The sequence below is a fragment of the Pseudovirgaria hyperparasitica genome (genome assembly GCF_010093815.1).
Source record: "Pseudovirgaria hyperparasitica strain CBS 121739 unplaced genomic scaffold EJ05scaffold_6, whole genome shotgun sequence".
NCBI classification, from domain to species: domain Eukaryota; kingdom Fungi; phylum Ascomycota; class Dothideomycetes; order Acrospermales; family Acrospermaceae; genus Pseudovirgaria; species Pseudovirgaria hyperparasitica.
In genome coordinates, this window is record NW_022985554.1 from 709,716 (window position 1) to 733,669 (window position 23,954).

The following is a 23,954-nucleotide window of genomic DNA, read 5'->3' on the forward strand; positions in this document are numbered from 1 at the left end:
TTGCAGATGTGTAGCAGATAGTGAGAAGAGATGCGACTGGTATAGCGCTGCCTAGTATATAATTCGCAATGCGCGTTGTGTCCCAGGGTGGAGTGTCGTCCGTTGGGTCGTCAGCCGAGCAGAGCAAACCTGGGCTATGACGATGGTTGTGGCTGAGCTGCGCGCGCAATGCTAAGGCTTGGTTTACGTGTGTAGTGAGGCACTGAAAGTATGGCTCGGTCTTGAAGTTTAATGTTCATAACTTATGAGAAATTGCAATTGTAAAACTCACGAAGAACGCTACAACGACACCGCAATGCTATGCGCAGGATTCATGCGTATTCAGTGAACGGCACCAGGGTCACTGTGATTGTGAGCCACAGTCGCCTGGCCTAATGTGGCGTCAACCGCGAATCCATGGACCGATCGTTTAGAACCTTGACCTGCGAAATCAACCACTTTGTATCCATCTTGCGCAGTTTGTGCACGTTTCACATGCAATTTGTATGTAGGGATCCGACTTGTCATGGCTACCCTGCATCATGCAGAACTCCCTCCTTGAGACTGTTTCACAAGAAGACTCCCAGCACGTGACTACAATCTTATCAGATCAATCTGAGTCAGCGCTCCCCGCAAATATTTCGAATACATTTGTCACCATGCGTCGCGTACCAAAAAGAGCTTCTCTCATCGTCACAACTATCATCCTTCGCCCCTTCAACTCTCCTCGCACCCTTTTCCAACTTCACACACTCCGACATGTCTAATGTAGCCCCTACAGTCGTTCGACAAGCTTTCAGAACCTGCTCTCGCAGACCTTCATATCAAACACATCCTTCCGCCACCTCGCGCATCACATCATGCATCGCCTCTCGATCACAGGGACGTCGGTCCTACGTTTCCGAGTCGAAACCAGCACAAGCGACCGTTAACATTGAGACCACAATCAAAGCAGATCAAAGAGCGTTCCTTAATCAGACCGGCAAGCGACCTCAAGATGAGATAATGCCAACAACTGGCATGAGTGCAGACGCAATGATGAGTCCAGCAGCGGGTACGACATCAGATTGCTTCATCAAATTTGCCTTGTACGCTGACAGCTTGTGCTTAGGTATACTCAAGCAAGCCACGGTGATGGATGAAGGCACTAGGCCAATATACCTTGACATGCAAGCAACAACGCCATTAGACCCACGTGTATTGGATGCTATGCTCCCGTTTTATACCGGCCTGTATGGTAATCCTCATTCCCGAACTCACGCATACGGATGGGAGACAGATAAGGCCGTCGAACAGGCCCGAGAACATATTGCTAATCTCATCGGCGCTGATCCAAAAGAAATCATATTCACTAGTGGCGCAACCGAGAGCAACAACATGAGTATCAAAGGTGTGGCACGCTTCTTTGGTCGTGGAGGCAAGAAGAAGCACATCATTACCACACAAACGGAACACAAGTGTGTACTTGACAGCTGTCGTCACCTTCAAGATGAAGGCTTCGACATCACTTATCTTCCCGTCCAAAATAATGGCTTCGTCAATATGGAACAGCTGGAAGCAGCTATTCGACCTGACACTGCACTCGTCAGTATCATGACCGTTAACAACGAAATTGGCGTTATCCAGCCTGTCGACGAGATTGGGAAGCTCTGTCGGTCGAAGAAGATCTTCTTCCATACAGATGCTGCTCAAGCCGTTGGCAAAATCCCAATCGATGTTAACAAGATGAATGTAGATCTCATGTCCATATCTGGCCATAAAATCTATGGTCCCAAGGGGATCGGTGCGTGCTATGTTCGTCGACGACCACGTGTCAGACTCGATCCCATCATCAGCGGTGGTGGTCAGGAGAGAGGTTTGAGGAGTGGAACTTTGGCTCCACCTCTTATCATTGGCTTTGGAGAGGCTGCCAGAATTTGCAGCGAAGAAATGGAGGTATGTAAAGCACCCGTCCATCCAAACTCCCTCCCTCCTCAGATGATTATAAAAACCTATACATGCATGGCTTTCTGAGCACTCTGTGCGATGTTGCTATATAGTACACGTATGATTCCTTCGAGCATACACACAAGTACACCGTCTATTGTCCGAACACATCATTGACTACTAGCAGTACGACTCCCGCCGGATCAAGAAGCTATCCGATCGCCTACTGAAGGAACTTCTTGCTCTCGAACACACCAGTCAGAATGGTGATCCTCAACACCGTTATCCTGGTTGTGTAAACGTATCTTTTGCCTACGTCGAAGGCGAATCACTTCTTATGGCCCTAAAAGACATTGCTCTGTCATCCGGTAGCGCGTGTACCTCCGCTTCACTAGAGCCCAGCTATGTGCTTCGCGCATTGGGTAACAGCGATGAAAGTGCTCATAGCAGCATACGTTTTGGAATCGGACGATTCACTACGGACGCCGAGATTGATTATGTGCTGGACGCAGTGAGGAAGCGAGTGACTTTCTTGAGAGAGCTCAGCCCATTGTGGGAACTTGTCCAAGAAGGCGTTGACTTGAATACCATTCAATGGAGTCAGCATTAATGAATCTATTGACGGAGCACACGGTGGATGCATGAAATTGGGATCGTTTACCTCTGAATATATTCAGCGACTGTACAAACTCTACCTCAGATACCCTTTGATGGATGCTATATGTATAATAAACACACACCATGCACGAGAATTGCGTGCTTACAATATTCCGTACGATGTTAATATACGAACCGTCATGCGTGAGCATTCGTTGTTGCTATCCATCATTCTGAAGTCTTGGCTCTGACGCCTTCCCCGCCGACACTCCCGATCATCAACTTCGAATTGAGTGCTACAGTCCCACACCATGCGAGTTGGATGCAACGACGTCTGCATACCGCACCACAACACCCCAATGCCCGGTATTCAGCGATTCGAAATCTGATATGAGTGGTAGCTTATCATTCGTATCCTATCTTACGGCCAGTCATCATGTCGGCTTTGCCTGACAGCGTACTGAACTGGCTCTACGGCCAGCTCTCCACAGTAGGTCCTAAGCTTAACAACTCGTTGTTGTTCTAACGTGCAGTCTAGAGCTATCTGGACGCCAATCGTACATACTCTGATATCGTCGAATCCCTCTCGAATTATCGGTCCCTGCGACCGCGAACCGAAGTTTACAGTAGGCTGCTACCCTTTAAGGCCACACAAACTACGTAGCTAAGAGATTCCAGCATATGAGAATGGACAATCGGCCTTATTCATAAATATAAGCGGTACCATACCTGTGCAATTTAGGGGCGTAGTCTACAGATTTCCCGTCACGATATGGGTGCCATATGCGTACCCAAGAGAAGCGCCAATGGTCTACGTGACGCCCTCACAAGATATGGTAGTCACACCAGGTCAGCATGTTAGCGGAGATGGAAGAGTGTATCATCCGTATCTAGCGCAATGGGGACAATACTGGGATGTAAGTTGGAATGAACAGTTACTACTAGGATTGGGCACCTGGAGACTTGAGAGAACAACAGCTTACTTTGTCAGAAATCTTCGCTTTCAGATTTCATATCCGTCCTCCGGGGCGTCTTTGCGAAAGAACCGCCAGTGAGAACGAAACAGCACCCGCAGTTTACGTCTCCACAGACCACACAACCTTCACCTCAACCTCCTCCCGTCCCGCCGCCACCGGAGGAGCTTCGAAGAGCAAACCATCATACGCCTACGCCTGCCAATACGACCCCCTCGAATGGAGCTCCACAGCCTCCGCCAAAACCCCCAAAGCCTTACTCCTCCACTGGATCCCCTATTCCAGGTTCCGCCCCTCCACCGCCCCCAAAGCCGCCTCATTCATCGCAGCAGGATTATACACAGGTCCAACAACGTCATAGCTGGCAGCAAGCTCATGATCTACAAGCTCCACAACAGTCCCAGAGCCAACACCCTCCTCAGAGACAGTCCTCTTTATCTCAGCCTCCACGTCCGCAGATCCAACCACAGTATAATCGCCAGGGCCAGTTCAGTAGCCCTGTGAGTCCCATAACTCCGATATCTGCACCTCGCGGACCTGTACCTCAATTCCAGCAACAACAACCACAACCATACCAACCGCAAGTGCATTCCGGACTACGACAATCTCAACAAACTCTACACGACACAGCTCTTCCTCAGCCACACCCGCACTACCACCCTTCAGGCCATCTGCAACATCAATCATATCCATCTCAACCACAACCACACTCTCAATCACAGCCGTCCAAACCAAAGCAGCCCATCCCTGACCTACTTGATGCTCCCTTAGACGTCACCCTTCCCTCCCAAGACCCATCGCACGCCCATCTCCCGGCTCCTCCCATTCCCCCGAACCCTGAGAAAGACGCCCTCCTTCGTACCCTCTCTACTGCTCTTACTTCACGCATAAGCACCACCATAAATGCCAACACGGCCGCCATCCCTGCTCTTCGAAGCCAGCAGACCGCACTCGGGCAAGCGCACAATCAGTTGCAGTCTGAACTCCATGAGCTACAACAGCTGGACGCAACACTTGCCGCAAATGAGCAGATAATTCGAGAGGCAATGCTGACAGCGGATCGGGTTATGGACGAAGCGAAACGCCGGAAGGTACCAGATGTTGATGAGGTATTGGTCGCGCCAACAGTGGTAGGTGGACAATTGTACACCTTATGTGCAGAGGAGAGAGCTGTTGGAGATGCCCTATTTGTGCTTGGGCGTGGGCTGGACCGAGGGAGGGTGGGTGCTGATATATTTGTCAAGGTAAGTCTGCAGAGTCGACTCTACGGTGTTAGTGTTGTATTAATCCGATATCTAGCAAACACGAAGTCTGGCGCGCGAGCAGTTCTTGAAGAAGGCGTTGATCAAGAAGATTGCGCGCGGCATGGGGCTCGAGGTGTATGACTACGGACGATAGAGGCTCTGATGCCGGTGTTCGCACATTTACGATCCTTTGCAGCTCTCTCAAACACAGCTGTGCGGCAACTTGACCGAACCTGTTAGAAGCGTACCGAACCACAGTGAACTTCAGAATTTCCAATGGAGGCCTCCGCTATCATAAGAATATCCAAATGCACCATTGGAATGGGCACTGGCGTCTGATGGGCATGCTTTGCTTGATCTAACACCTTGCTAGTGACGACGCCAATGTCGAGGCCTCGGGCGGATCCCGTGACGTGAGCCACACGACGCAGAGGACTGTTCTGGCTCCTACGTGAGTGAGAATAGACATAAATGAAACGTCGAAGGTGGTCATCTTGCTAGGAATTTCGATTCCTAGCTATGTCTTTCTGGCCATATGAAGTCAAGCATCACTTGGGCGCTGGTCAAAACAGAGCCTCAGTCTCATGCTAATTGTAAGACCTCTGGCAGGCGATCTACTAAGAACATTCGCCGTACCAATGCATACAAACAACCGACTTTGAGTCCTTCGAGATGAGATGACTTTAGGTTTGCGACCAAAGTTCACACTGTGTAATGAATCATATGTCGGCGCAGATGGAAACAGAATAGTCTCCCAGTCCCCAAAAAGACAGAGTAGGCTGTCAAACAAAGAAACCATCTACTGGTGCAGAGTTACACCCATGTAGCAACCTGCAACGTGACGTCAGACTCCAGCCACAGCTAGAATATAGAATGTATTATGGCATAGCTCCAGGTCCTGATTTTCCCCAATGGTCACACCTTCCACTCGAATGACAACATGTCTGATGAATACAGCTATGAGAGAATTGACACAGATAGGCGCGAGATACGTCTACTCGTAATTCACTGTCCGCCGGGAACAAACAGTGATTTGGTTTGCTGCGACTTCAAGTATATCTCGCTTCTTGACGACCCAGTTACAGAGTACAAAACCATATCTTATGCCTGGGGCGCCGACTATCCAAAGGCGAAGATATCTATCGGGGGTAAACAACTTGTTGTACCCCTGAATGCCGAAAAGGCGCTTCGATGCTTTCGACTGCCCGATCAGGACCGCGTACTATGGATTGACGCCGCGTATATCAACCAAGCAGACGACGGTGAAGATGGCGAAAAGGGACCTCAAGTCCGGTACATGAGTCTGATATATTCGAAATCTCAGGGAAACCTAGTGCATCTTGGTGATGACGCTGATGGGCTTGGAGGATTAGCGTTCAAGACGGTGCGATACCTGCGAGACAACAGACTGAGCATGCTTGACGATGATGCGATCAAGCCGGACTCCGACGAGGCGAGAGCACTCTCCAGCCTGTTCTCCTGCCCGTGGTTCTGTCGTGCTTGGGTTGTGCAGGAAGTAGTCCTTGGAGGCCCGGCACATTGCTTCCTCGGCACACACGACATCTGGATCAAGGCATTTCTAGAATGTGCGCTCTTTGTCGGCATGGAGAGAAAATGGCAAAGTGATGCAGGTCAGCTTGCCGAGAAGTTCGGTCGCAGTGCTGCTATGGCTATAGACAACTTGATCACCCTACGCGATGTTCGCCAAAAATACAAGGAAGGGTGGTCTGGACTTCAGGAAAAGCCTGATATTGCAACACTGCTGCAGAGGAGAAGACAGTGCAAGGATCCAAGAGACATGGTGTATAGCATTGTCGGTCTCTGGGATCCAGATGTGACACGCGATATACCACCACGGCTGAGGATTCGATACGAGGCCTCGGTGCCGGACGTGTACAGATCGACAACAAGGTATTCTATTCGAACCCGGGACGGTCCGTACATCCTGCATCAGGTTGCTCATCGAACGGATGGGGACTTAGAGGAAAATGACATACCAGCATGGGCATATCAAGAGAACGGTACGGTCGAGGAGCACAATTTCCCCACTTGGGTACCTCGTTGGGACCGTGATACAGAAGAAGGTGCACCACATGACCTGAGTGTACATTTCAAATGCTGGCATCCGTGGAATGCACTGGTCAAGCGCGCAGACAAATGCGAGGATTCTATAGCGAACATTCTAACTCTCGATGGGATTATGATCGATACTGTCAGCGCAGTGACCTCACCTCTCCGAGCGGACCAACAGCGTGATCCTGTTGCATTGCACAGCTTCGTGGAAGCTGTTGAGAGGATCACAAGAGGAGTTATGGACGGGGATGTCACAGATTCGGTCGCAGAGACACTCATTGCAGGGTGTCAGAATCCACACAAACTCGCTACAGCAGAACACTGGGCTCCATATGAGACATTCCGAGAGCATCTTACTCAGATTGTAAAGACTGGGGTGGACATGCGCCTTCCGCAAGCTATGCATGCGGGAGGAGGCAGGAAAGCTTATTTCACACGACTTGTGACCGCGTGTCTCTGGCGTCGGTTCATAGCCACAAAGGATGGACATCTAGGGCTTGCGCCGCGGGCGACAAGGGAGGGTGATGTCCTAGTGGCTCTGCGGAACGGCATGTGGCCTTTTGTGCTGAGGCCTATGGTAAGCGAGAGCGGTGTAGAAAGCAAGTATCAATTTCTCGGCCAAGCATATCTGAGAGGATTCATGCAGGGCGAGATTGTGCAGCAGTGTACTGATGGAAGAAGAGAGACTCAAACGTTCAGTATGGTATAATGGTCTCTGATCAAGACGAGTCTGAGCATCTTTCAATGTCGAAAAAGAAGAGGGTCTTTTGATAGGCACCGTTTCAAGGGTCACAAATCAAAGACACAGACACAGATAGCAAGGACTTTGATGGTTATTTGGCCCCTCAGATGGTTACGAGGACGGGCGCAGGAGGTGAGCTGCGCTTTGGTTTAGGATTCGGAATACGAGATTAGACCCACGAGCAAGGCTGACTTTAACCGGAGACGTAATACATAGTCCGATCCGAGTCAACAACATAGAGGCTGTGCATATCACCGACGGCGCAACACCGACCCGACCCCGTTCTAGCTTCTATATCAAGCTGATGCCAAGCCATCGCCAAGGATACACAACAGAGCTTGGTATGTCTGGCAGCCGCGGAATTGGGGCGGAGCCCAAATGCTAAGACTGTATATGGCATTGCTTGCGTTATGCTAATTGCGCGGGCTATGATACGCTTCGTTCAATTCTCGTGATATCAGCGCCCAGTAATCCTGACGCGTATACCTCTCTCTCTGCTTTGGAAATGACCATCTACTATATAAACAAACACATATACGGCATGAACCTCTCGGCACCTTCAGCAATTTATTCCCTTTATCTATAGCGAGCATGTTGCAATTCCAGAATTCCGTGAGGACACGATACCTCTCATATTCCTTTCTACTCTATCTGGCCTCTGTTTCAGTCTTGCCAAATCTTGCATTGGCACAGGACACTAATCTTGACTGGGTCAGCTTTGATCGCAGTCAATTCGACGGAAATGCTGCACTCGATACGGAAGGAAATGTCCAAGTCTTCTGGAAGACCGGAGACAACTACTCGACATACGGAGTTGCCTCTCGATCCGAGGGTTATCTCGCACTCGGATTCAGCGAGACTGGCGCAATGACTGGTGCTGATATTGCCGTTGGATACAGAAACAGTGATGGAGAGTTTGTGCTTGAGAACCGCCATGCAACCGACTTTGTCACCCCGGAACTGTCTGATGACCAAACCAACAACATTCGGCTGAGAGAAGGGTCCCAAGAAAACGGAGTGACAGCGTTCGTGTTCGAGAAGAAGAACAGGGCAGATTGTCTTGAGAACCAAGTCGATGTCTCGACAGACTCCTGGCAGTGGTTCATATACGCCTTTTCCGACGAGAACACTTTTGCCCAGCACGGGCCTGGTCACAACGGAAAGAAATACATCAAGCTAGGCACCGGAACGACGATTTCGGTCAACGAGATCCGAGATATCGACGGTGCACAAAACTTCACCATCGCCCAGCCTGAGATGACCATTCCTACCCAAGAGACCACCTATTGCTACACCCTCCACAAGCTGCCCGAGGGCAACAAGAACTTCATCCTCGGCGAGCGCCCTTCGTCTTCCAGCGACCTGCTCCACCACCTCGTCGTCTACGCATGCTACGACCTCCCCGACTCGGCCAAATCCATGGTCGGCGAGGACCCCAACTGCGACTTCGAAAACTTCTCCAACCCATGCACCGGCTTCGTCACCGAATGGGCACCCGGCATGACCGGCCGCACCTTCGAGCCCGGCTTCGGCAAGCCCTTTGGCTCCGACAGCTACGAATACGTCATGTTCGAGACGCACTACAACAACCCAGACGGCCTCGACGACGTCTCCGCCACAGCCGCCTACACATTCCTCTACAACGACGACCAAGTCGACACCGAAATCGGCACCCTCACCCTCGGCGACTACCAAGTCGAAGGCTGGACCCTCGAGCCCGGCCAACCCCTCGTCCCACACTCCACCGTCTGCACCCCCGAATGCACCTCCCGCTGGCCCTCCGCCGGCATCACCGCCGTCAGCGTCTTCTTCCACATGCACCAGCGCGGCGTCAACCAACACGTGCAAATCATCCGCGACGGCGTCGAAATCAGCCCCCTAGCCTCCATCCGCAGCTTCGAGTACGGCTACCAGTTCTCCAAGAGCATCGCAGAAGTCCAACTCCTGCCCGGCGACAAACTCATCACCATCTGCGAATTCGACACTTCTGCCGACGATACCCCGGTGCCGGGCGGGCTGGCGAGCAGGGACGAGATGTGCTTTGCCTGGGTCGACTATTATCCTGCTAACGGCGTTATTGTCTGCTCGCAGCTTGATCTCGGCCAGGCGCCGGATAATCCGCTTAATGGCACGGCGGCGCTGTGTCTGGATGCGTATAATGATAGTATGCCTATCTATCCGTCGGACCAGATCGACGCGTCGTTTACGCCGTTGGAGGAGAGGGGGAATGCTTGTGATGTGTCTGGGGATGCCACTACAGATGAAGCGCCGTCGAGTGCGGGACCGGCGGGAGCGAGTCCTACGACGGGCTCAGCCTCTTTATCCAAGGGGTTGCCGGTGCTTTTCGGGGCTGTGGTTGTTGCGGCGACGGCATTGCTTGTTACTTGTTAATCCTATTCAGATATTGCATTGGAGAGCGCGCGCGAGAGAGAGAGACACTATAGATTCCATGAAGTCCACCCTCATCCCTTGTATGTATTCTTTTGAACCTGGAATTTATATTTAAATATATCATATGTACATGGCTGGCATGGACAAACAGTCCAAAACACGCTATACCGTGTATTCCAACGTACTACTACTCTAGATGACACAAAGCAACGAAAACGCCGGACAGAAGCGTATGGCGGGGGGCCCGAAGGCCCCCAGTCCCTCCAAAACTTGCAATTGCACGAGAGCCCCCCGTCCCAATCCCTGACGCCACACATGCTGAACCCGCTCTAAATGCTCCCTTCACTGTTCCACCTGTCCTATATGCATTACAAATCAAAAACATCAAAACGATCGACTCCTTCTCTGCTTCCCTGTGCTCTTTCTTTCCCCTCCTCCTTTACGCGGAGTAATAGTCACTCCGCTAAGGGAAAATAAGTCCTAATCCTTGTGCCCCGGCAACCTGTCCAAAAGCTTCTTGCCCAGTAGCATCTTACTTTTCCTCCTCGTGCTCTTCGAATCATCGTCCTCCGTGCCATCATGGCCCGCCGTGCTTGGCCTCCTTCCATTGACGCCATCGTGCTTGTTGCCCAGTGGACTTAACCCACTAATCTTCTCACCGATTGCATTATGCGTCCGCTGGCTTAAAGTTGTCAGGTGTCTGCTGAGCGTGTGTCGTACCGTCTCCGGCTCCATGGGATCCACGCGGCCAAGCTCCTCGGCGAACTTGACTGCTTCACCTTGAAACTCTTCCTCGCCGGGAATGTGCTCGCCAGGTACCCAGGCTGAGTGCATGGATGATGCGTAGCTGCTAGCTGGCTGAGAGATAACCGAGCCGCGACCTGAGCGACCTGAAGTGAAGGATTTGCGTGGCGGGCCGGACGGATCGGACAGTGAGGTGTCGGATGCATTGGCTGGTGTGGATGAGTACGGGCTGCCGGATGTGGGTTGGCCTGTCGCACAGTCTTGGGCTTGCTGGACAGCGGCGGAGGAGAGTAAAGCGCTGCTATTGGCGATCTGGCGGAGCTTGCTCTGTTGCAACTTGCTGGGGCGGTGATGGCTAAACTTGTTCCCGATGATGGCGCCAGTATGGCTTATGAGCGCCCGAGTAACGTCCTTCTTTAGTTGCAAGGCTAGGTCGAGGTTTGACCATGTCTTGTTCCGATACTCGAGAGTTGGCATGCGGAACACGAGATTATGTACATCCTCGACATTGCGCTGACCTTTGCCCTTATAAGACAAACAAAGTACCAGGCTTGGGATCTTTACATATGCCAAAGTCATGTAGTTCGATGCACGAGACATCATCTGCGTAAGGTCATCAGAGCGAGTCTCTTTCTTAGTTGCGCTGGTACTGGTCGAAGCTGTACTGCTGTTTACACGCGTAAGTCGAAATTTGTTTGGTCTATTGCCATCAAGAGAATTGGAGTGCGATGGCTGCCCACTTGACGACATTACTGAGGGTGACCGAGCGCTCGGTGGACGAGTGGAATGAGTAGTGAGTGTGTCCGTAGAAACGTCATGCTTGCGGAAAATCGATCCTCTACTACTACCCGTAGAGTCTCGGAAAAGTCCAAGGCCGTGTAGTCTATCCCGATGTGACTGGGCACTACTCTGTGTTGACCGCGTCCTAGACTGTGAAAGATTGAGCGTAGGCTGAAGTCTTAATTCTAAAGATCCAGCGCCCAAAGCATCATCTTCCGGTGGTTCTTCGATTGTCGGGATATCCGGCACGTGTCTATTGCTAGGCTCCCCAGACTGCTCGTCCTCGTCCTCCTCTTCTTGTGATGGCAACATGCTACGGACCAAGAAGGGAGAAGAATTGGTGTGCTCAGCTCCCTTTTTCCCTTGCTTGGGGAAGACGTATTCGAACAACTTGAGACCAATTTCCTTTTCTAGCTGGACCTTTAGCGGGAAGAGGTTGACTTCAAAGTGGTTGACGACAGGTATGCCAGCAATAGGCTCCAGCATCAACCAGTTTACTCGAAGCATTCTGGCCTCGCGACCCTCCGCAAATGCCCGTCCTTCCTCTTCAATAAACGGAGATATCATTTCAGGATACAAAGCGTTCGGCAAGAGATTTAGACCCTGCACACGACCAATCTCCACCGTGTTGTTATTTGACCCATCGTTATTATTAGTGCGATCAAAGGAGGCATCCTTCAGTTGAAATTCGGCGAGAGGCTCATTGCCCTCACGCACCAGGTGCCATACAATCTCAGACGCGGCAATATACCATCGAAGAATACCCTCCGATTCTGATGCCTTTGCTCTGTCGTCCATACGTCGCTGTGACGTGGTAATAGCTTTCATCATGAAGAACAGCTCGTCTTCACAAGAAGCCAAGTCTTGCTCCATCGCGAGCCGGTCTCTCCATCCTTGGCGATCAAGATATTTTTCGTTGACCTGGAAATGCGTCTTGATTTCTTCTAGTTGACGAATGCGCTCCTGGAGCATGACTACCATTTCTGGAGCCCCCGACAGGTTGCTGAAATCGGACGCGAGTATGATCTTCTCGAGCCGCTCGTTCCGCGTCTTCTCCAAAGGCTCGCTGTACAAAAGTAGATCCAGAACGATAATATATAAAGAGTAGTATTGTGCAGAGTCGCAAATAGCTCTGAGATGTGGAAAGTCAATCCACAGATGGTCCATGCGATTTTCTGCCGAATCCACCACAGACCGTCTCTTCTTGTCACCACCGGTAACATCGTCATTGTACTTGAGACGTAAAGTGTTGTATTTATCGAAGCGCAGGCTCGCCGAGGTCCTCTTGACAACCCTTTGAAATCCATAAGGATTGAGTTCAAATTCGAACATAACCTCGAATGGTACCCACGGCGGCCACGATGATCCGTAAGGAGCGCCATAGCGGTTACCAGAATACATGTGGAGATAGTCGGTGGAAAATGTCTTGCTGTTTGTCACAAACATCTGCAGTGAGTCCATCGCTGCCGTGAACCTCCGCTGGACAAGGCCGCTGACCGAGTCGCTCACACGCTCTTTGTCCATGATGGAGATGACCTTCAATTGCATACCCTTGGCAGCAACAAGCACAGCAGCGTTCTTGTTCTTCTCGCTCTGTAATTGGATTTGTGGCGCGATCAGACGTAGGTGGTACGAATTTTGGGCTGTGAACTCCATTGCGATATCTTTACTTGCAGGATCTGCATAGTCCTCATTTTTCTCACTCTTTTCAGCGTCTTCTGCTTTAACAAACTTTTTGGCGTCATCGATAAGCTGTTGAATTCGATCTTCAATATCAGGATTTTCGCTCATTGGAGACATCGGAACTGACCCCTCTGCTGACGAAGTACCTTCGCGACCGTTCGTGGTGGGATATTGTGAGGTCCCTTGTTCTTCTACAATGTCTAGGATAAATTTGACAGCTTTTCTGGACATGTAATAAACAAAACCTCTCCGCTGACTGACTTCGTGGATGTAACGTAGAATGATGTTACGCAGAGAATTGTTCCACTTCAGCTGAACATTGTGAACAATGAAACGATTGTTGAAGTCACTGATATAATCTGCGAACGGCGTAGAATCCAAGCCCTTCACGTCAGGATCGTGTGCGTCAGAGGTGTCTTCTCGGGCCTCGAAGTATTCGTCGTCTGCAGCTTCGCCTGTATCCGGGACGGCGCGTCGGTCACCAGTCTTCAGTCGCATGTCAAGTGTATCATACGCTGATTGGAGAAATACCTGCTTGCGCCTAAGTGCATCAGAGTGCCTCTGCAAGATACGTAGGCGTTCGTGCAGTTCTTCTTTCGGATTCGACTCTCTGACAATTAAGAGCTCTTGCTCTCCAATCTCGCGATTGTTATGATCAAGCTGTTCAATGACTCTCGCTAATCGCTCTTCGATTAGGTCACGTTGAACTCTCCGAGGGTCATTTCTTGCGGACATTACACAAAAGTGCGTTGGTTCTTTCCCAAAATGGCTGTGTCGACTGGGATCCCCCGAAATATGGCCCTGGTGGTCTGTTTGCCGGAAGTATGTAAATCGTGGCGCGAAAGCCAGAGGGAGTATTTGCGTTTGTGGCACGGCCTCCGTAGGGAGTACCCAATCTAGCTCCACGAAATCATCCATGTCAATCCATTTGAGGTCCTTATCAGGTATCGTGAAATTACTGAGGTCCACAGGCGACGTGGCGCCATCCGTTTGGTAAGAGGCTAGCATTTCGTCTGTGGCCTCGTCGAGATCGTTGGAGTTCGGAGCGTTAACAAGCGCAGATATCGCTCTAATATCTGCTGCGATGAAGTCTAGCTGAGCTTCGTTGATCCGCATACCTGTGGTTTGGTTCGACTTGTCATTTCCTGACGCTTTCGGTCCTTGTACCAGGGTCTTGAACTCTTCTCGTCGCTGGTGGAGATCGAGCATGAAGCTGTCTAGTCTGACCTTTAGTCCTGTGGCAGAGATAGCGCCATTATCGGTCCCTTCGTTATCTTTATGTTTGTAGATGTGGCTCATGAAGAGGGGCGACAATAGCAAGTTGTATTTGATCGTAGCAAGATGTCTCCCAAATTTTTTGCTCGACTTTTCAACCCCGGGCCAAAGCTTGCCCTGCCGAATTGGCAAGGACATAGCACCAGAGAACATCGACCACCAGTTGAAAAAATGGCTGAAGAAGCGTGGTGTAAGGTGAACGCTGTTGTAGTTGCTCGAAGGTTTCAGATTAGCCACAGACCAATCTCGATCGTGGGGTGCTGACACTGCTATCGAAAGATGGATATGGTTGCTCCTAAATCCACGAAATGCATCATAAACCTAAACGAGTCAGTGATATTTAGCGACATAAAGCTCATATTTGACGTACCTTGTTATTAGCACATTTCGCAAACTCCGGATTCTTCAGGACCACTTTGTAATGAGGAATGAATTCGAATGACCGATTTGAGGCTCTCTCGAGGTTACGTTCGAACACGAGACCGGCAAGCCACTGAACTCGGCCAGAGAGCTTCATGATGGTCTTCTTGAAGGATGCTTGGTGCCGGTTGCTGAGCCCACTATGAACACTATCGGCGTCTGAGATTTCGGGATCGGCTAGAATACGGGCGTAGTGACCTAGATCTGGAATTGCGAGCACGTAGTTACCACTGTCGACGGTCATGAACTTCTTCGGATCATCATGGCGACACAGGCTCCATCGAACGTCATTTCGCCAACACATAACAAAACCAGCACCATGTCCTGTGACCATGTATGGATCGCGTGAACCTAAGAAAGTGTGTATGTTAGGACTAGGTGCCCACGAGTAGTGACAAGAAAAACTAACCTTTCAGGATTAGGTGGACATCCCCGTCGCCCTTCCAGTGTACATTGATGCGTGAATGGAAGGTGAGACGGATTTTGTCCCAGAACCCGACCCTTTCCGATGGGTCTATAGCCGGCTTGGTGAAGCTTTCAATGACTTGCATCATGTCCTGAATAGCTGGTTGATACGATGTTCCCCAAGTAAACCGGGTCGGATAGCTCGTATTGACATCGACGCTCATGTCGGAATATGTCTTGACAGGAGAGACAGTACGTGGAACTCTGACTGAAAACCCTTTGGCAGCCTTTCCAGTGTCGTCTGTTTGAGCTGGGACTACCACAACGTGCACATATCGCATGGATTCATGATCTTGAAATTCTTCCCCAATCACAAAGTCTGTTCTCAGAGACAGACTTGGCAAGCGCGGCGATTGTCCTGATCTAATGGCAGGTACATGAAGCAATGGAAGTGGATAATCTCGAAGGGTCACTCTGACTTCGCCCATGTTGACCTGAACATTCATAGGAATGAGCAACGAGTACTTTTGGTCGAATGGCATGCCTTTACCAATGCGATGTAAGAAGGTCGAATACTGTGAAACTGGAAAGGACGGCTTATCGATGACCAGACTGAAATCGCTCACAAGCATGCCCATCAAGGCAGGTCTTTGAGGAATCGCCATGATGACCTCTTTTTGCTGAGTATCATCATCAGGCATCTCATCTAGGCCCCAGAATATAGATCGGATGTCCTTCATCGTCCGAGATTGCGTGTCCAGCCCGTGATCGATCCTCTTCTTCCAAGTTTGCGCATTGAGCTTCTGAAGTCTCTCACGGGCTTCCTCAATGTCCATTTGTGTTGATGCAGACACATTGGCTTTGCCTTCCATGTCATAACGCATTTCACGAGTCTTGCGGTTGGGCGACAGTGTATCCTCGTCTGAGACATGCTCGCTTTTGCTTCTCCCTTTCGCTGATGTGCGCTTCTTCTTAATTCGACTGCGACCCTCGTGCGTTGACTTGGCGCGCACTTTATGCGACGTTGATCCACGAGTCTTATTAAGCTCTTCGAGCTTCTTCACTTTGAGTCGGAAAGCTTCCTCTCGAGCTAGTCTCTGCTTTTGTTCGAGTAGGCCTAGACGGTATATGACACCCAATTTCCACTCAAACGAACCATCTTCAATTTCAAAAAGCACAGCTTGGCTTCTGAAAGAAATCTTGGGGACATTTTTTGGTTTCTCAGGCTCCTTGTCCAGGATGTATTCGTCTGTTCCAGTGTGAAAGCGGTGGTGTAGCTGCTGCACTGTTTTTGTCAAATTGGCGAAGTTATCGAAAATCTTGTGTATTACCAACTGATGAGGTACCGCAAGCCGGACGGCATCAGTAGCTACGTCGATCGATCTTTCCTCGACTGTATGGCCTCCCGACGGCTTGTGGCGAGACTTGCGCAGGTCTACCCGTGCGCCTTTAATACTGACTACGCGACTCCATACGCCCGGCATTCTCGGTGTATCGGCATACAGTCGTGTGAGACGTGCGCGGAAGAATGGTGGGGCCCAACGATGTCTCCCGCTCTCCAAGTCTTGGATTTGGATCATGAGTAGGGGATCGTTAGGCATGGTGGCCTTGATCTGTACAAACGCAGCCTTGATATCGATAGTAGTAAGCTCTGGTTTCCCACTACTCAATTCTCCAAGCTCGTCAACTTCGATATCTGGCACACCAAGGCTGCGACCAGATCTAGTCTGGGTTGGCGTCTTGATAGGAGGTTTAAATGCTTTGCGAAGTACAAGCGTAGCCACGCCGATACAGAAATGGCGATACATAGAATAGTGGAAGAACAAACTTTTGGCGAATGTATTCACATGGAATATTGGCCCTGAGTTATCACTAGACGTTGAGAAGGCAACTTCGAAACGTGGCAGTCCAAGGAATGGTTCCGGTTCCCAGGTGTCAGCCGACTCGACGACGAAGCCCTCAAGACCTTGAACATGGAATGCAAGCCGTCGTCCGTCGCTTGCATTAGTAAGCTTCCTCATAGGAGAAGCCGGTGGCGTAGACGGCTTCAGATAATCTTCGCGCTGAAAGGTCCTCGACGCAGCTCGCCTCCTTGTATGCTGTCGTTCAGGCTGCTCTTCCCGATTTGCTTTATACTCTGCGTTCCACGAGTCTAAATGTACCGCGACGCCTTTCGGAGTATCGGAGACTTGCGGATCTATTCCTGCAACTTCGGCGCTGAAGTCTGATCCAGTGAGAGAAAAGTGCTGTAGCCAGGAAGGTAACCGTCGCAAAAAGCTTACTTTGGAGGACATATGAGTATGATAGCGTCGCATAGGGGACGTTTCGCTTCGCAATTGCACGACAATCTGCCTGATACCTTCGGCGATTTCTGGTCGGACCATATAAATGGAGAAAGTCTGCAAGTCGCCGGACGCGATCACTGCCACTTCAGGTGAGGCGCTCACCTGTACTTTAATCTCTAAGCTTTCAGTGAGCAGGAGGTTGTGCTTCTCACTGGATGCAGTCTGGTAATACAGCTGGTGGGATTGGACACGAAAGTCGGATGCAAGCGAATAATGCAATTCTCCGCCCGCAGAATGTGAGGATTCAACGTCAAGTGAAATGTTCGACATGGCTGATATCAACAGATCAAATTCGTCAGTTCCCTGCTTCTCCTTCTCCATTGGAGGAAGAGTAACTCGCACAACAGGTTCATGAACGGAGACCTTGATACTGGCTTTCGGGAGAAGTTTAGAAATTAAGTGTCGTTTGGTTTGCCTCGAGGGCCGTATCACAGAAGACTTCTCACGGCCCTGGAGAAGATCAAGAACGAGTGGAAGGTGCTTGGGGTCGAGGTCTAGGGATGGCGATGTGGCAACCAGGTTAGCATAGAGAATGTTGGCGTTTCTCTCAGCAACATTCTTCTCACGCTGATATTGGATGGTCTTTGAGGGCAAAGTCGTCTTAACAGTGGCGGTGGCCATCGGAATATATAGCAACCTTTCATGATCCTCGCGCCCATCGTCAATTCCTACTGAGACGGCAATGGCCGCAAGAAGTGCTTGATGAGCTACATCATTGCGTGAGAAGTACTGTAGATGGGCCGGGCTTTTCTGGTCAAGGCGCACAAGGTCCAATCCGACTTCCTTCATGGAGACGTTGAGCCATACAGGTGTTTCTGTAGCATTTGCTGACCGGATGCGCTTAGTAAGGCCTAGATAGCTGACGGCAAACTGGATCTCCTGTATTCCCCTAAGTATAGAGGCAACAAACTCCTTTGAGTCGGACACGGTGCGCACAATATTCTCTTCGCGGCTACCCGGTTGGTCCAACTCTTCAATCACATCTGAGAAGGATATATCCGATTCGCTAGCGTTCGTGCCTCTTCGGCGGTGGTGTAATGATCTACATCGCTTGCTTCTCTCCACAGCTGTTTGAATCTCATCAGAGGGAATGTTCAGACGTCCCAGCTTCAAAGCTATAGAGGCGTCCCGAAGACCGTCCAGTTCTTTGTAAAGAAAACCATGCACGTTCAGGGTACAGTGGTCCAAGATTTCGGCAGATTCGCCGCCTTCAGGGTTTAGCAGAATGCTCCGCACGGTAAAGATCCATTCGGCCGGTCTGCGCTCGTCCGTCTTCGTCTTACGGTGCTGAAAGAGTCGGCTCCGATCGACAGTCTTGCGCCTAGTGTCCACAGCCATCGTAAAGTGACTGACCTGGACCGATCCGACATCAACCACGACCAGAGCCGAGCTCGTTGTTACCAAGTCCACCAGCTTTATCCACTGTATTTTCCTGTGTAACCGCTTGATCTTCTCTTTCGTCTCGGTCAATCGCTCCCATGTCCGACTTCTTGGTGTCTCAATATGCCCAGTGCCATCATCGTCGAAGTCGGATGATATTGGAGTAGAAGTTTCGCCCAGCTTGTCTGTGGATGAGTTAGGCCAGTGAACCCAGCCAGGGCGTTTTGGGGGTTTCGATCCAAGTTGTTTGAGGTCTATTGTGATCTTGAGCTCTGTAAGGACGACACTGAGCCATGTCGGCTGAGCAAATGTCGGTCGGTGAAGATTAAGGCCCAGTCCGCGAAGCTCTATCTTAATGCCATCACGCGGGACGTAGGCTATACGACGCAGGCCTGTGTACCCAATCCTTTGTATCGAGACTCCGGTTGTGACGCGTATGAAAGCGAATAGGACAAACGAGCCCAGGTATGCTAGGACAAGCAAACCAGCGACGAAGGATACCGAAGGAACAGCCATGTTGGGCGCGCTGCCATAGGTCGCGCAATCGTCAGATAAGACGGACTGCGCCGGAAAGCAGTGAGGCCACACAAACGATCAACGCGCCAGAGGAGTGGCTAGGGTTCGGACGTTCGGACTCTGCATTTCTGTCTTCACACACTGCGAGGTATTGCGCAGAGGGTTGTGTAAATAAAGTAGCGCCGATCATTCAAGGATGAGCAATATCGCAAATGCGTCGTTCGTGGGAGTGGGTCGAACGGAATGCGAGGGGAGCGTCTGAGCAAGCAAGTAATTAGCTTGTATCCAGGAACAGTCTTCACACGGAAGTGGTTTAGAGTCGGCAGAGGTCGAATGACAGAACGGATTAGGGATTGCGATCAGTGTTGCAAAGGCGATAAATACGGATGGGAATGTTGTGTGAACGGGCCATGGCTGATCCGTTTCCGGGAAGGTGTAATATCTTGACCTGCAATACCGCCCCAACCTTCCACGGAGGGCCGCACTATGTATTTTGCTTAGTCAAGCTGGAGCAACGCGTGGTGACATCAGGCCTCATCAATTAAGCCTCATCGGGCCTGACTGCCGTCTCCGACTAATTCGGGGGTGCGGGCAGCGGCGATAGGGCTGTCCGGGGCGGGCTCCCCAGCTAAAGTACGGGGGGACATGGGGCGACACGGGGCTACTCATCAGCCGCATAATAGCTACATCCACGCACGCTTCCCCCATTATCACGATTCACCCTCAATAAATCCAACCTCGCGCGATACCTGCACCAAACACCGTAAGAATCATTATGTTCGTCTGCCTCATCAATCATAGTAGACATACATAACATTTTGCTCCTTTACCAAGCACTCAATACACGGCACATGGCGCACGGGGAAAGGCTCCATCATAGACATTGCCATTGGTCTCAGACATGGCTTCGCTAACTTTCCTCAAAGGCCGCATCCTCTCCTTTCATCTGTCTTCACTAGATATTCTTTCATACCGTCGTTGACCCTTCAAAGGCCTCATCGTGGTCGGTTTCAAGGAGATGCAGGTGGTTCGTGCCAAGGCCAAGTAACGCTGCTGTTCTTGTCCCGGAGAATCCAGAAATGTGCTCAAACCTGCGCTTATCTCCGCTTTTCCTCTGGGCTGTCTTGAAGATCCCTCATGTATTATTTATATCCTTATCCCTTTCGCACTTCTTTCTAGCTCATCCTGGCCTCACCTCCACGAAATCAGGAGAAAGAACCGTCCGAAACAGACTCTCTGAACACTATGGACCACAACATGGATATGGGCGGCGGCTCCGGGCCTAGCTGCAAGATCAATGTGAGCTTCCACGAAACGCATACAACTTGGACCAAGGAAATTAAATGGATGCTAACAACATCCAGATGTTGTGGAACTGGTACACGATCGACGCCTGTTTCCTCTCTTCGTCATGGCACATCACCTCGCGCGGCATGTTCGCCGGCTCTATGATCGGAGTCATCCTCCTCGTCATGGCCCTCGAGTTCTTCCGCCGACTTGGGAAGGAATACGACCGTTTCCTCGTGCGTCAGTACCAGCGTACGTACAGCTCGCGTCCTGCTCTCGAACCAGAGTCCACCACGGCTTCTTCCGGTCCCCCAAAGTCGCCTGGTGTTACGGTCAGGGCCAGTAACCCAGCCCAAGCAAGCTTCAGGCCGAACCTGGTGCAGCAGATGGTCAGGGCTCTGTTGCATATGGTTCAGTTTGCGATTGCGTATATTGTCATGTTGCTGGCTATGTACTACAATGGCTATCTCATCATCTGTATCTTCATTGGCGCTTTTCTGGGCAACTTTGCGTTCAACTGGGAGAGCATTCCACTTGGGTGAGTACAAGGACTCCCAGCTTGTCCACAACAATCCTAACATCATACTAGAGGAGGCGAGGGCAGACCTGCAGAGGACGCGACTGTATGCTGCGGTTGATGTAGTAGTTGGCGACTATCATACTATGACGAGCGAGATAGTTTGGTATACGAAGGCGTTACGGTCCTTATTGAGTATGAACAGATGATGGAAGATACATGCTTGGACGACTAGATGACCAATAGAACGCGCGCGTTTTATCACATAGTCGATATACGCCACCCGGTGCAGCATGCTTGCGTTAACTCGTCTAACATCGACTACAATCTCGCAGCTAATGATGAAAGGGGCCATGGCAACAACCGAAGAGGTAGGGTGTTAGCCGACACTGCATGGAGCACTGCATGGAGAATAGCTGGATATACTGAATAACGATCTCTTCGGAAAAACTTCTCGAGTAGATTCGCTTCCAGACAGTGACACACTAATTCCAAACATAGATCTCACGCATCACCCACACCGACAGAAAGCGGATTCTGGAAAACGCCATTCGGATCAACCCTTTTCTTGATCGCTAACAGCCGCTCATACACCTCGGACCCAAAGTACAACCGATGAGCCTCCGCCGGCGAAAGCTCCGGATCCACATAATTATGATACGCGGCAAACTTCGTATTCGGCATCTTGCTCGTGATGGCCGTGCTGATGCCATTGACAAATGAAATCAGCTTCTTGTCGAACGCGCGGTTTCCCTCGACGCCGGCAGACATCTGCAGCGTCCACAGCGCGTTGCGCGGCTGGAACGCCGACCACGTGCTGTTGTAGATGCTGACCTGGCTGTCCGGCCCGCCGTAGAGATCGAAGTCGCAGGACCATTGATTCGGCGACGTGATCTGCGCTCCGGCCGTCGTGGCATAGGTATACCAATTGCCCAGCGCCTCTGCCGAGAGCGGGTCCGGGACCGTCAGGCTCTTGGTGTAGAAGGTGTCGTGCTCGGTGTACGTGCCCGGCTCCTTGGGTTTTGCAAGCGCGGCCGTGTCTTCGGAGCCCTCGAACAGCGCCTGGGCTTTCAGCCAGGAGACCTCGCGCACGTCGCTGCCTGCGGGCTTCGGAAGAGTGCGGAGGAGTTCGGGCTCGATTCGTGTCTTCCAGTCTGTGAGCGTGCCGAAGAATTTGCCCTGGATTGACCATGAGTCTGTGCCGAGCCACATGCCCCAGTTCAGACGTCGGTCTTGGACGGTCGTGTTGAGGGCAAAGCTTTGGACGTGTTGGAAGGCCGCGACGAAGGTCGCTTTCTTGGACATACAGTTGGACAGATCGTAGGACCAGTACACGAGTTTCTCGGGTGCGGCTTGGGTGCGCATGTGGAACTTCGTGACGATCGCTATGGAATCTGCGGCGCCTCGTGCGGCCTATTCTTCTGTATGAGGCATTGATTTGAATGGGTGATGAGTGCCATGACTCACCCAGTAAACGTCCTCGTTCTGCTTCGCAGAGACTCGTTGGACTGAACCATCGGCCAACACGACTTCAAGCGCCTCAATGTGATCTAACGCCAGGCCCCAAGCTCGTGAATCGTAGCCGTAGCCACCGTGTGTGCTGTGGCCGCCAATACCAACACCTGCACAGGTTCCATGACTGATTGCTCGTTTACCGGCATCAAAAAGTGAAAGATCGAGGTTCCCAAGCCGGACACCGCCTTCGATTGTTGCGGACTTGTTAGCATGCACGGTCACGGTGTTGAGTGAAGCCAGGTCTATGATGACACTCCCATTTTGTCCTCCTGTGCTGAACGAGGCATATGAATGGCCTCCACTTCTAGCTTGGACCTGGACACATGTTAGATATGAATTCAATGCTAGGTACCGCACCGCACACCTTGAAACCGCCGCAGCTACTGGCACATTTGACGCCTTCGGAAACGTGAGACACGGTATCTGCCGACACAACTACGGCTGGTTTATATTGCAGACGAAGGTTGAAAGGAGAAGCAAGCTTTGCCCAGTTGGAATTGTCACTGAAGGTCGAGGGTGTGCTTTTGGACGCCAGACAGGTTCGAAGACATGACAAGTCCGGCTGTGCACTCGCGATGGCGACACATAAGGTTATGCAGAGACACCAAAGCTGCAGCATGATTGATCTTGTAGCAGGGACTAGAGCGAGTTGCAAGACTGGTGAGCTGGAGTATCTTGCTCCCACCCACGAGGAACAGTTACATCTTGTAGTAGCTTGTCTCCTTGAAAAACGACTGCACAGATGCAAAGCAGCCAAGAAGCTCTAGAACTTGGACGTTTCTGTATGCATGCAATAAGTACTCCTGGCGTATCAACTAATGAGAAAGATGCGGATACGATGTACAACACGGCGGTGTGATCGCTTGCGAGCTTGGCTCATGATCCGATTCGTGCATTGGCGAGCTGAATAAACATCTGCTTATTCTGCAATAACGTTGTGTGACTACCTTATATTGTGCATTTACGAGCTGCGTTATGTAATGAAGACTGCGACGGTGCGAATAATAGATGTTCTGGGGCTTTTGGCCACGATGTACGAGAAATGTCTTGGTTGCTGACTTCAGAGCTGCTTCGATGGTGTTAAAGGCCTAGAGACTGCTTATCGACAAAGTTCATACAAGGCGGATCATGTACATGTTGATGGTCTTGCTCTAGGATATC

At 50.9% G+C, this 23,954-nt stretch overlaps 7 protein-coding genes across 7 annotated transcripts; 5 read left to right on the top strand and 2 right to left on the bottom strand.

Moving 5' to 3' along the window:
- Positions 1-738: 738 nt before the first annotated feature.
- Positions 739-2,515, top strand: EJ05DRAFT_485141 (cysteine desulfurase; the record flags this gene model as incomplete). Its single annotated transcript, XM_033745417.1, has 2 exons — positions 739-1,914; positions 2,093-2,515. 2 exons carry the CDS (start codon positions 739-741, stop codon positions 2,513-2,515), a joined length of 1,599 nt encoding a protein of 532 aa, XP_033601515.1.
- A 423-nt stretch (positions 2,516-2,938) lies between these two features.
- EJ05DRAFT_499490 (UEV-domain-containing protein) lies at positions 2,939-4,874 on the top strand (the record flags this gene model as incomplete). The annotated part of the gene is made up of 5 exons (XM_033746846.1): positions 2,939-2,992; positions 3,041-3,128; positions 3,181-3,419; positions 3,494-4,720; positions 4,776-4,874. The coding sequence occupies 5 exons, from the start codon at positions 2,939-2,941 to the stop codon at positions 4,872-4,874; spliced, it is 1,707 nt and encodes a 568-aa protein (XP_033601516.1).
- A 393-nt stretch (positions 4,875-5,267) lies between these two features.
- Positions 5,268-7,900, top strand: EJ05DRAFT_331593 (uncharacterized protein). The gene has a single exon (XM_033740851.1). It carries the CDS (start codon positions 5,661-5,663, stop codon positions 7,500-7,502), a length of 1,842 nt encoding a protein of 613 aa, XP_033601517.1. The 5' UTR covers positions 5,268-5,660; the 3' UTR covers positions 7,503-7,900.
- EJ05DRAFT_537427 (PHM/PNGase F) lies at positions 7,814-10,092 on the top strand. Its single transcript, XM_033749384.1, has one exon. It carries the CDS (start codon positions 8,127-8,129, stop codon positions 9,924-9,926), a length of 1,800 nt encoding a protein of 599 aa, XP_033601518.1. The 5' UTR covers positions 7,814-8,126; the 3' UTR covers positions 9,927-10,092.
- A 131-nt stretch (positions 10,093-10,223) lies between these two features.
- Positions 10,224-19,595, bottom strand: EJ05DRAFT_331582 (uncharacterized protein). Its single transcript, XM_033740850.1, has 3 exons — positions 15,238-19,595; positions 14,779-15,179; positions 10,224-14,729 (listed from the first exon to the last, which is right to left on the bottom strand). The coding sequence occupies exons 1-3, from the start codon at positions 19,472-19,474 to the stop codon at positions 10,407-10,409; spliced, it is 8,961 nt and encodes a 2,986-aa protein (XP_033601519.1). The 5' UTR covers positions 19,475-19,595; the 3' UTR covers positions 10,224-10,406.
- A 998-nt stretch (positions 19,596-20,593) lies between these two features.
- On the top strand, positions 20,594-21,591 carry EJ05DRAFT_331803 (Ctr copper transporter). The gene is made up of 3 exons (XM_033740853.1): positions 20,594-20,741; positions 20,839-21,299; positions 21,351-21,591. The coding sequence occupies exons 2-3, from the start codon at positions 20,839-20,841 to the stop codon at positions 21,397-21,399; spliced, it is 510 nt and encodes a 169-aa protein (XP_033601520.1). The 5' UTR covers positions 20,594-20,741; the 3' UTR covers positions 21,400-21,591.
- A 191-nt stretch (positions 21,592-21,782) lies between these two features.
- On the bottom strand, positions 21,783-23,586 carry EJ05DRAFT_509939 (FAD-binding domain-containing protein; the record flags this gene model as incomplete). The annotated part of the gene is made up of 3 exons (XM_033748135.1): positions 23,158-23,586; positions 22,746-23,108; positions 21,783-22,691 (listed from the first exon to the last, which is right to left on the bottom strand). Exons 1-3 carry the CDS (start codon positions 23,410-23,412, stop codon positions 21,783-21,785), a joined length of 1,527 nt encoding a protein of 508 aa, XP_033601521.1. The 5' UTR covers positions 23,413-23,586.
- Positions 23,587-23,954: the final 368 nt, after the last annotated feature.

Coding starts and splice junctions, on each gene's coding strand:
- EJ05DRAFT_331593 (XM_033740851.1), top strand. CDS start 5,661: ATGTCTGATGAATACAGCTATGAGAGAATTGACACAGATAGGCGCGAG.
- EJ05DRAFT_537427 (XM_033749384.1), top strand. CDS start 8,127: ATGTTGCAATTCCAGAATTCCGTGAGGACACGATACCTCTCATATTCC.
- EJ05DRAFT_331582 (XM_033740850.1), bottom strand. CDS start 19,474: ATGGCTGTTCCTTCGGTATCCTTCGTCGCTGGTTTGCTTGTCCTAGCA. Junction 15,180..15,237: donor TGTCCACCTAATCCTGAAAG/GTTAGTTTTTCT, acceptor ACACTTTCTTAG/GTTCACGCGATCCATACATG. Junction 14,730..14,778: donor CGAAATGTGCTAATAACAAG/GTACGTCAAATA, acceptor TGACTCGTTTAG/GTTTATGATGCATTTCGTGG.
- EJ05DRAFT_331803 (XM_033740853.1), top strand. CDS start 20,839: ATGTTGTGGAACTGGTACACGATCGACGCCTGTTTCCTCTCTTCGTCA. Junction 21,300..21,350: donor TGGGAGAGCATTCCACTTGG/GTGAGTACAAGG, acceptor ACATCATACTAG/AGGAGGCGAGGGCAGACCTG.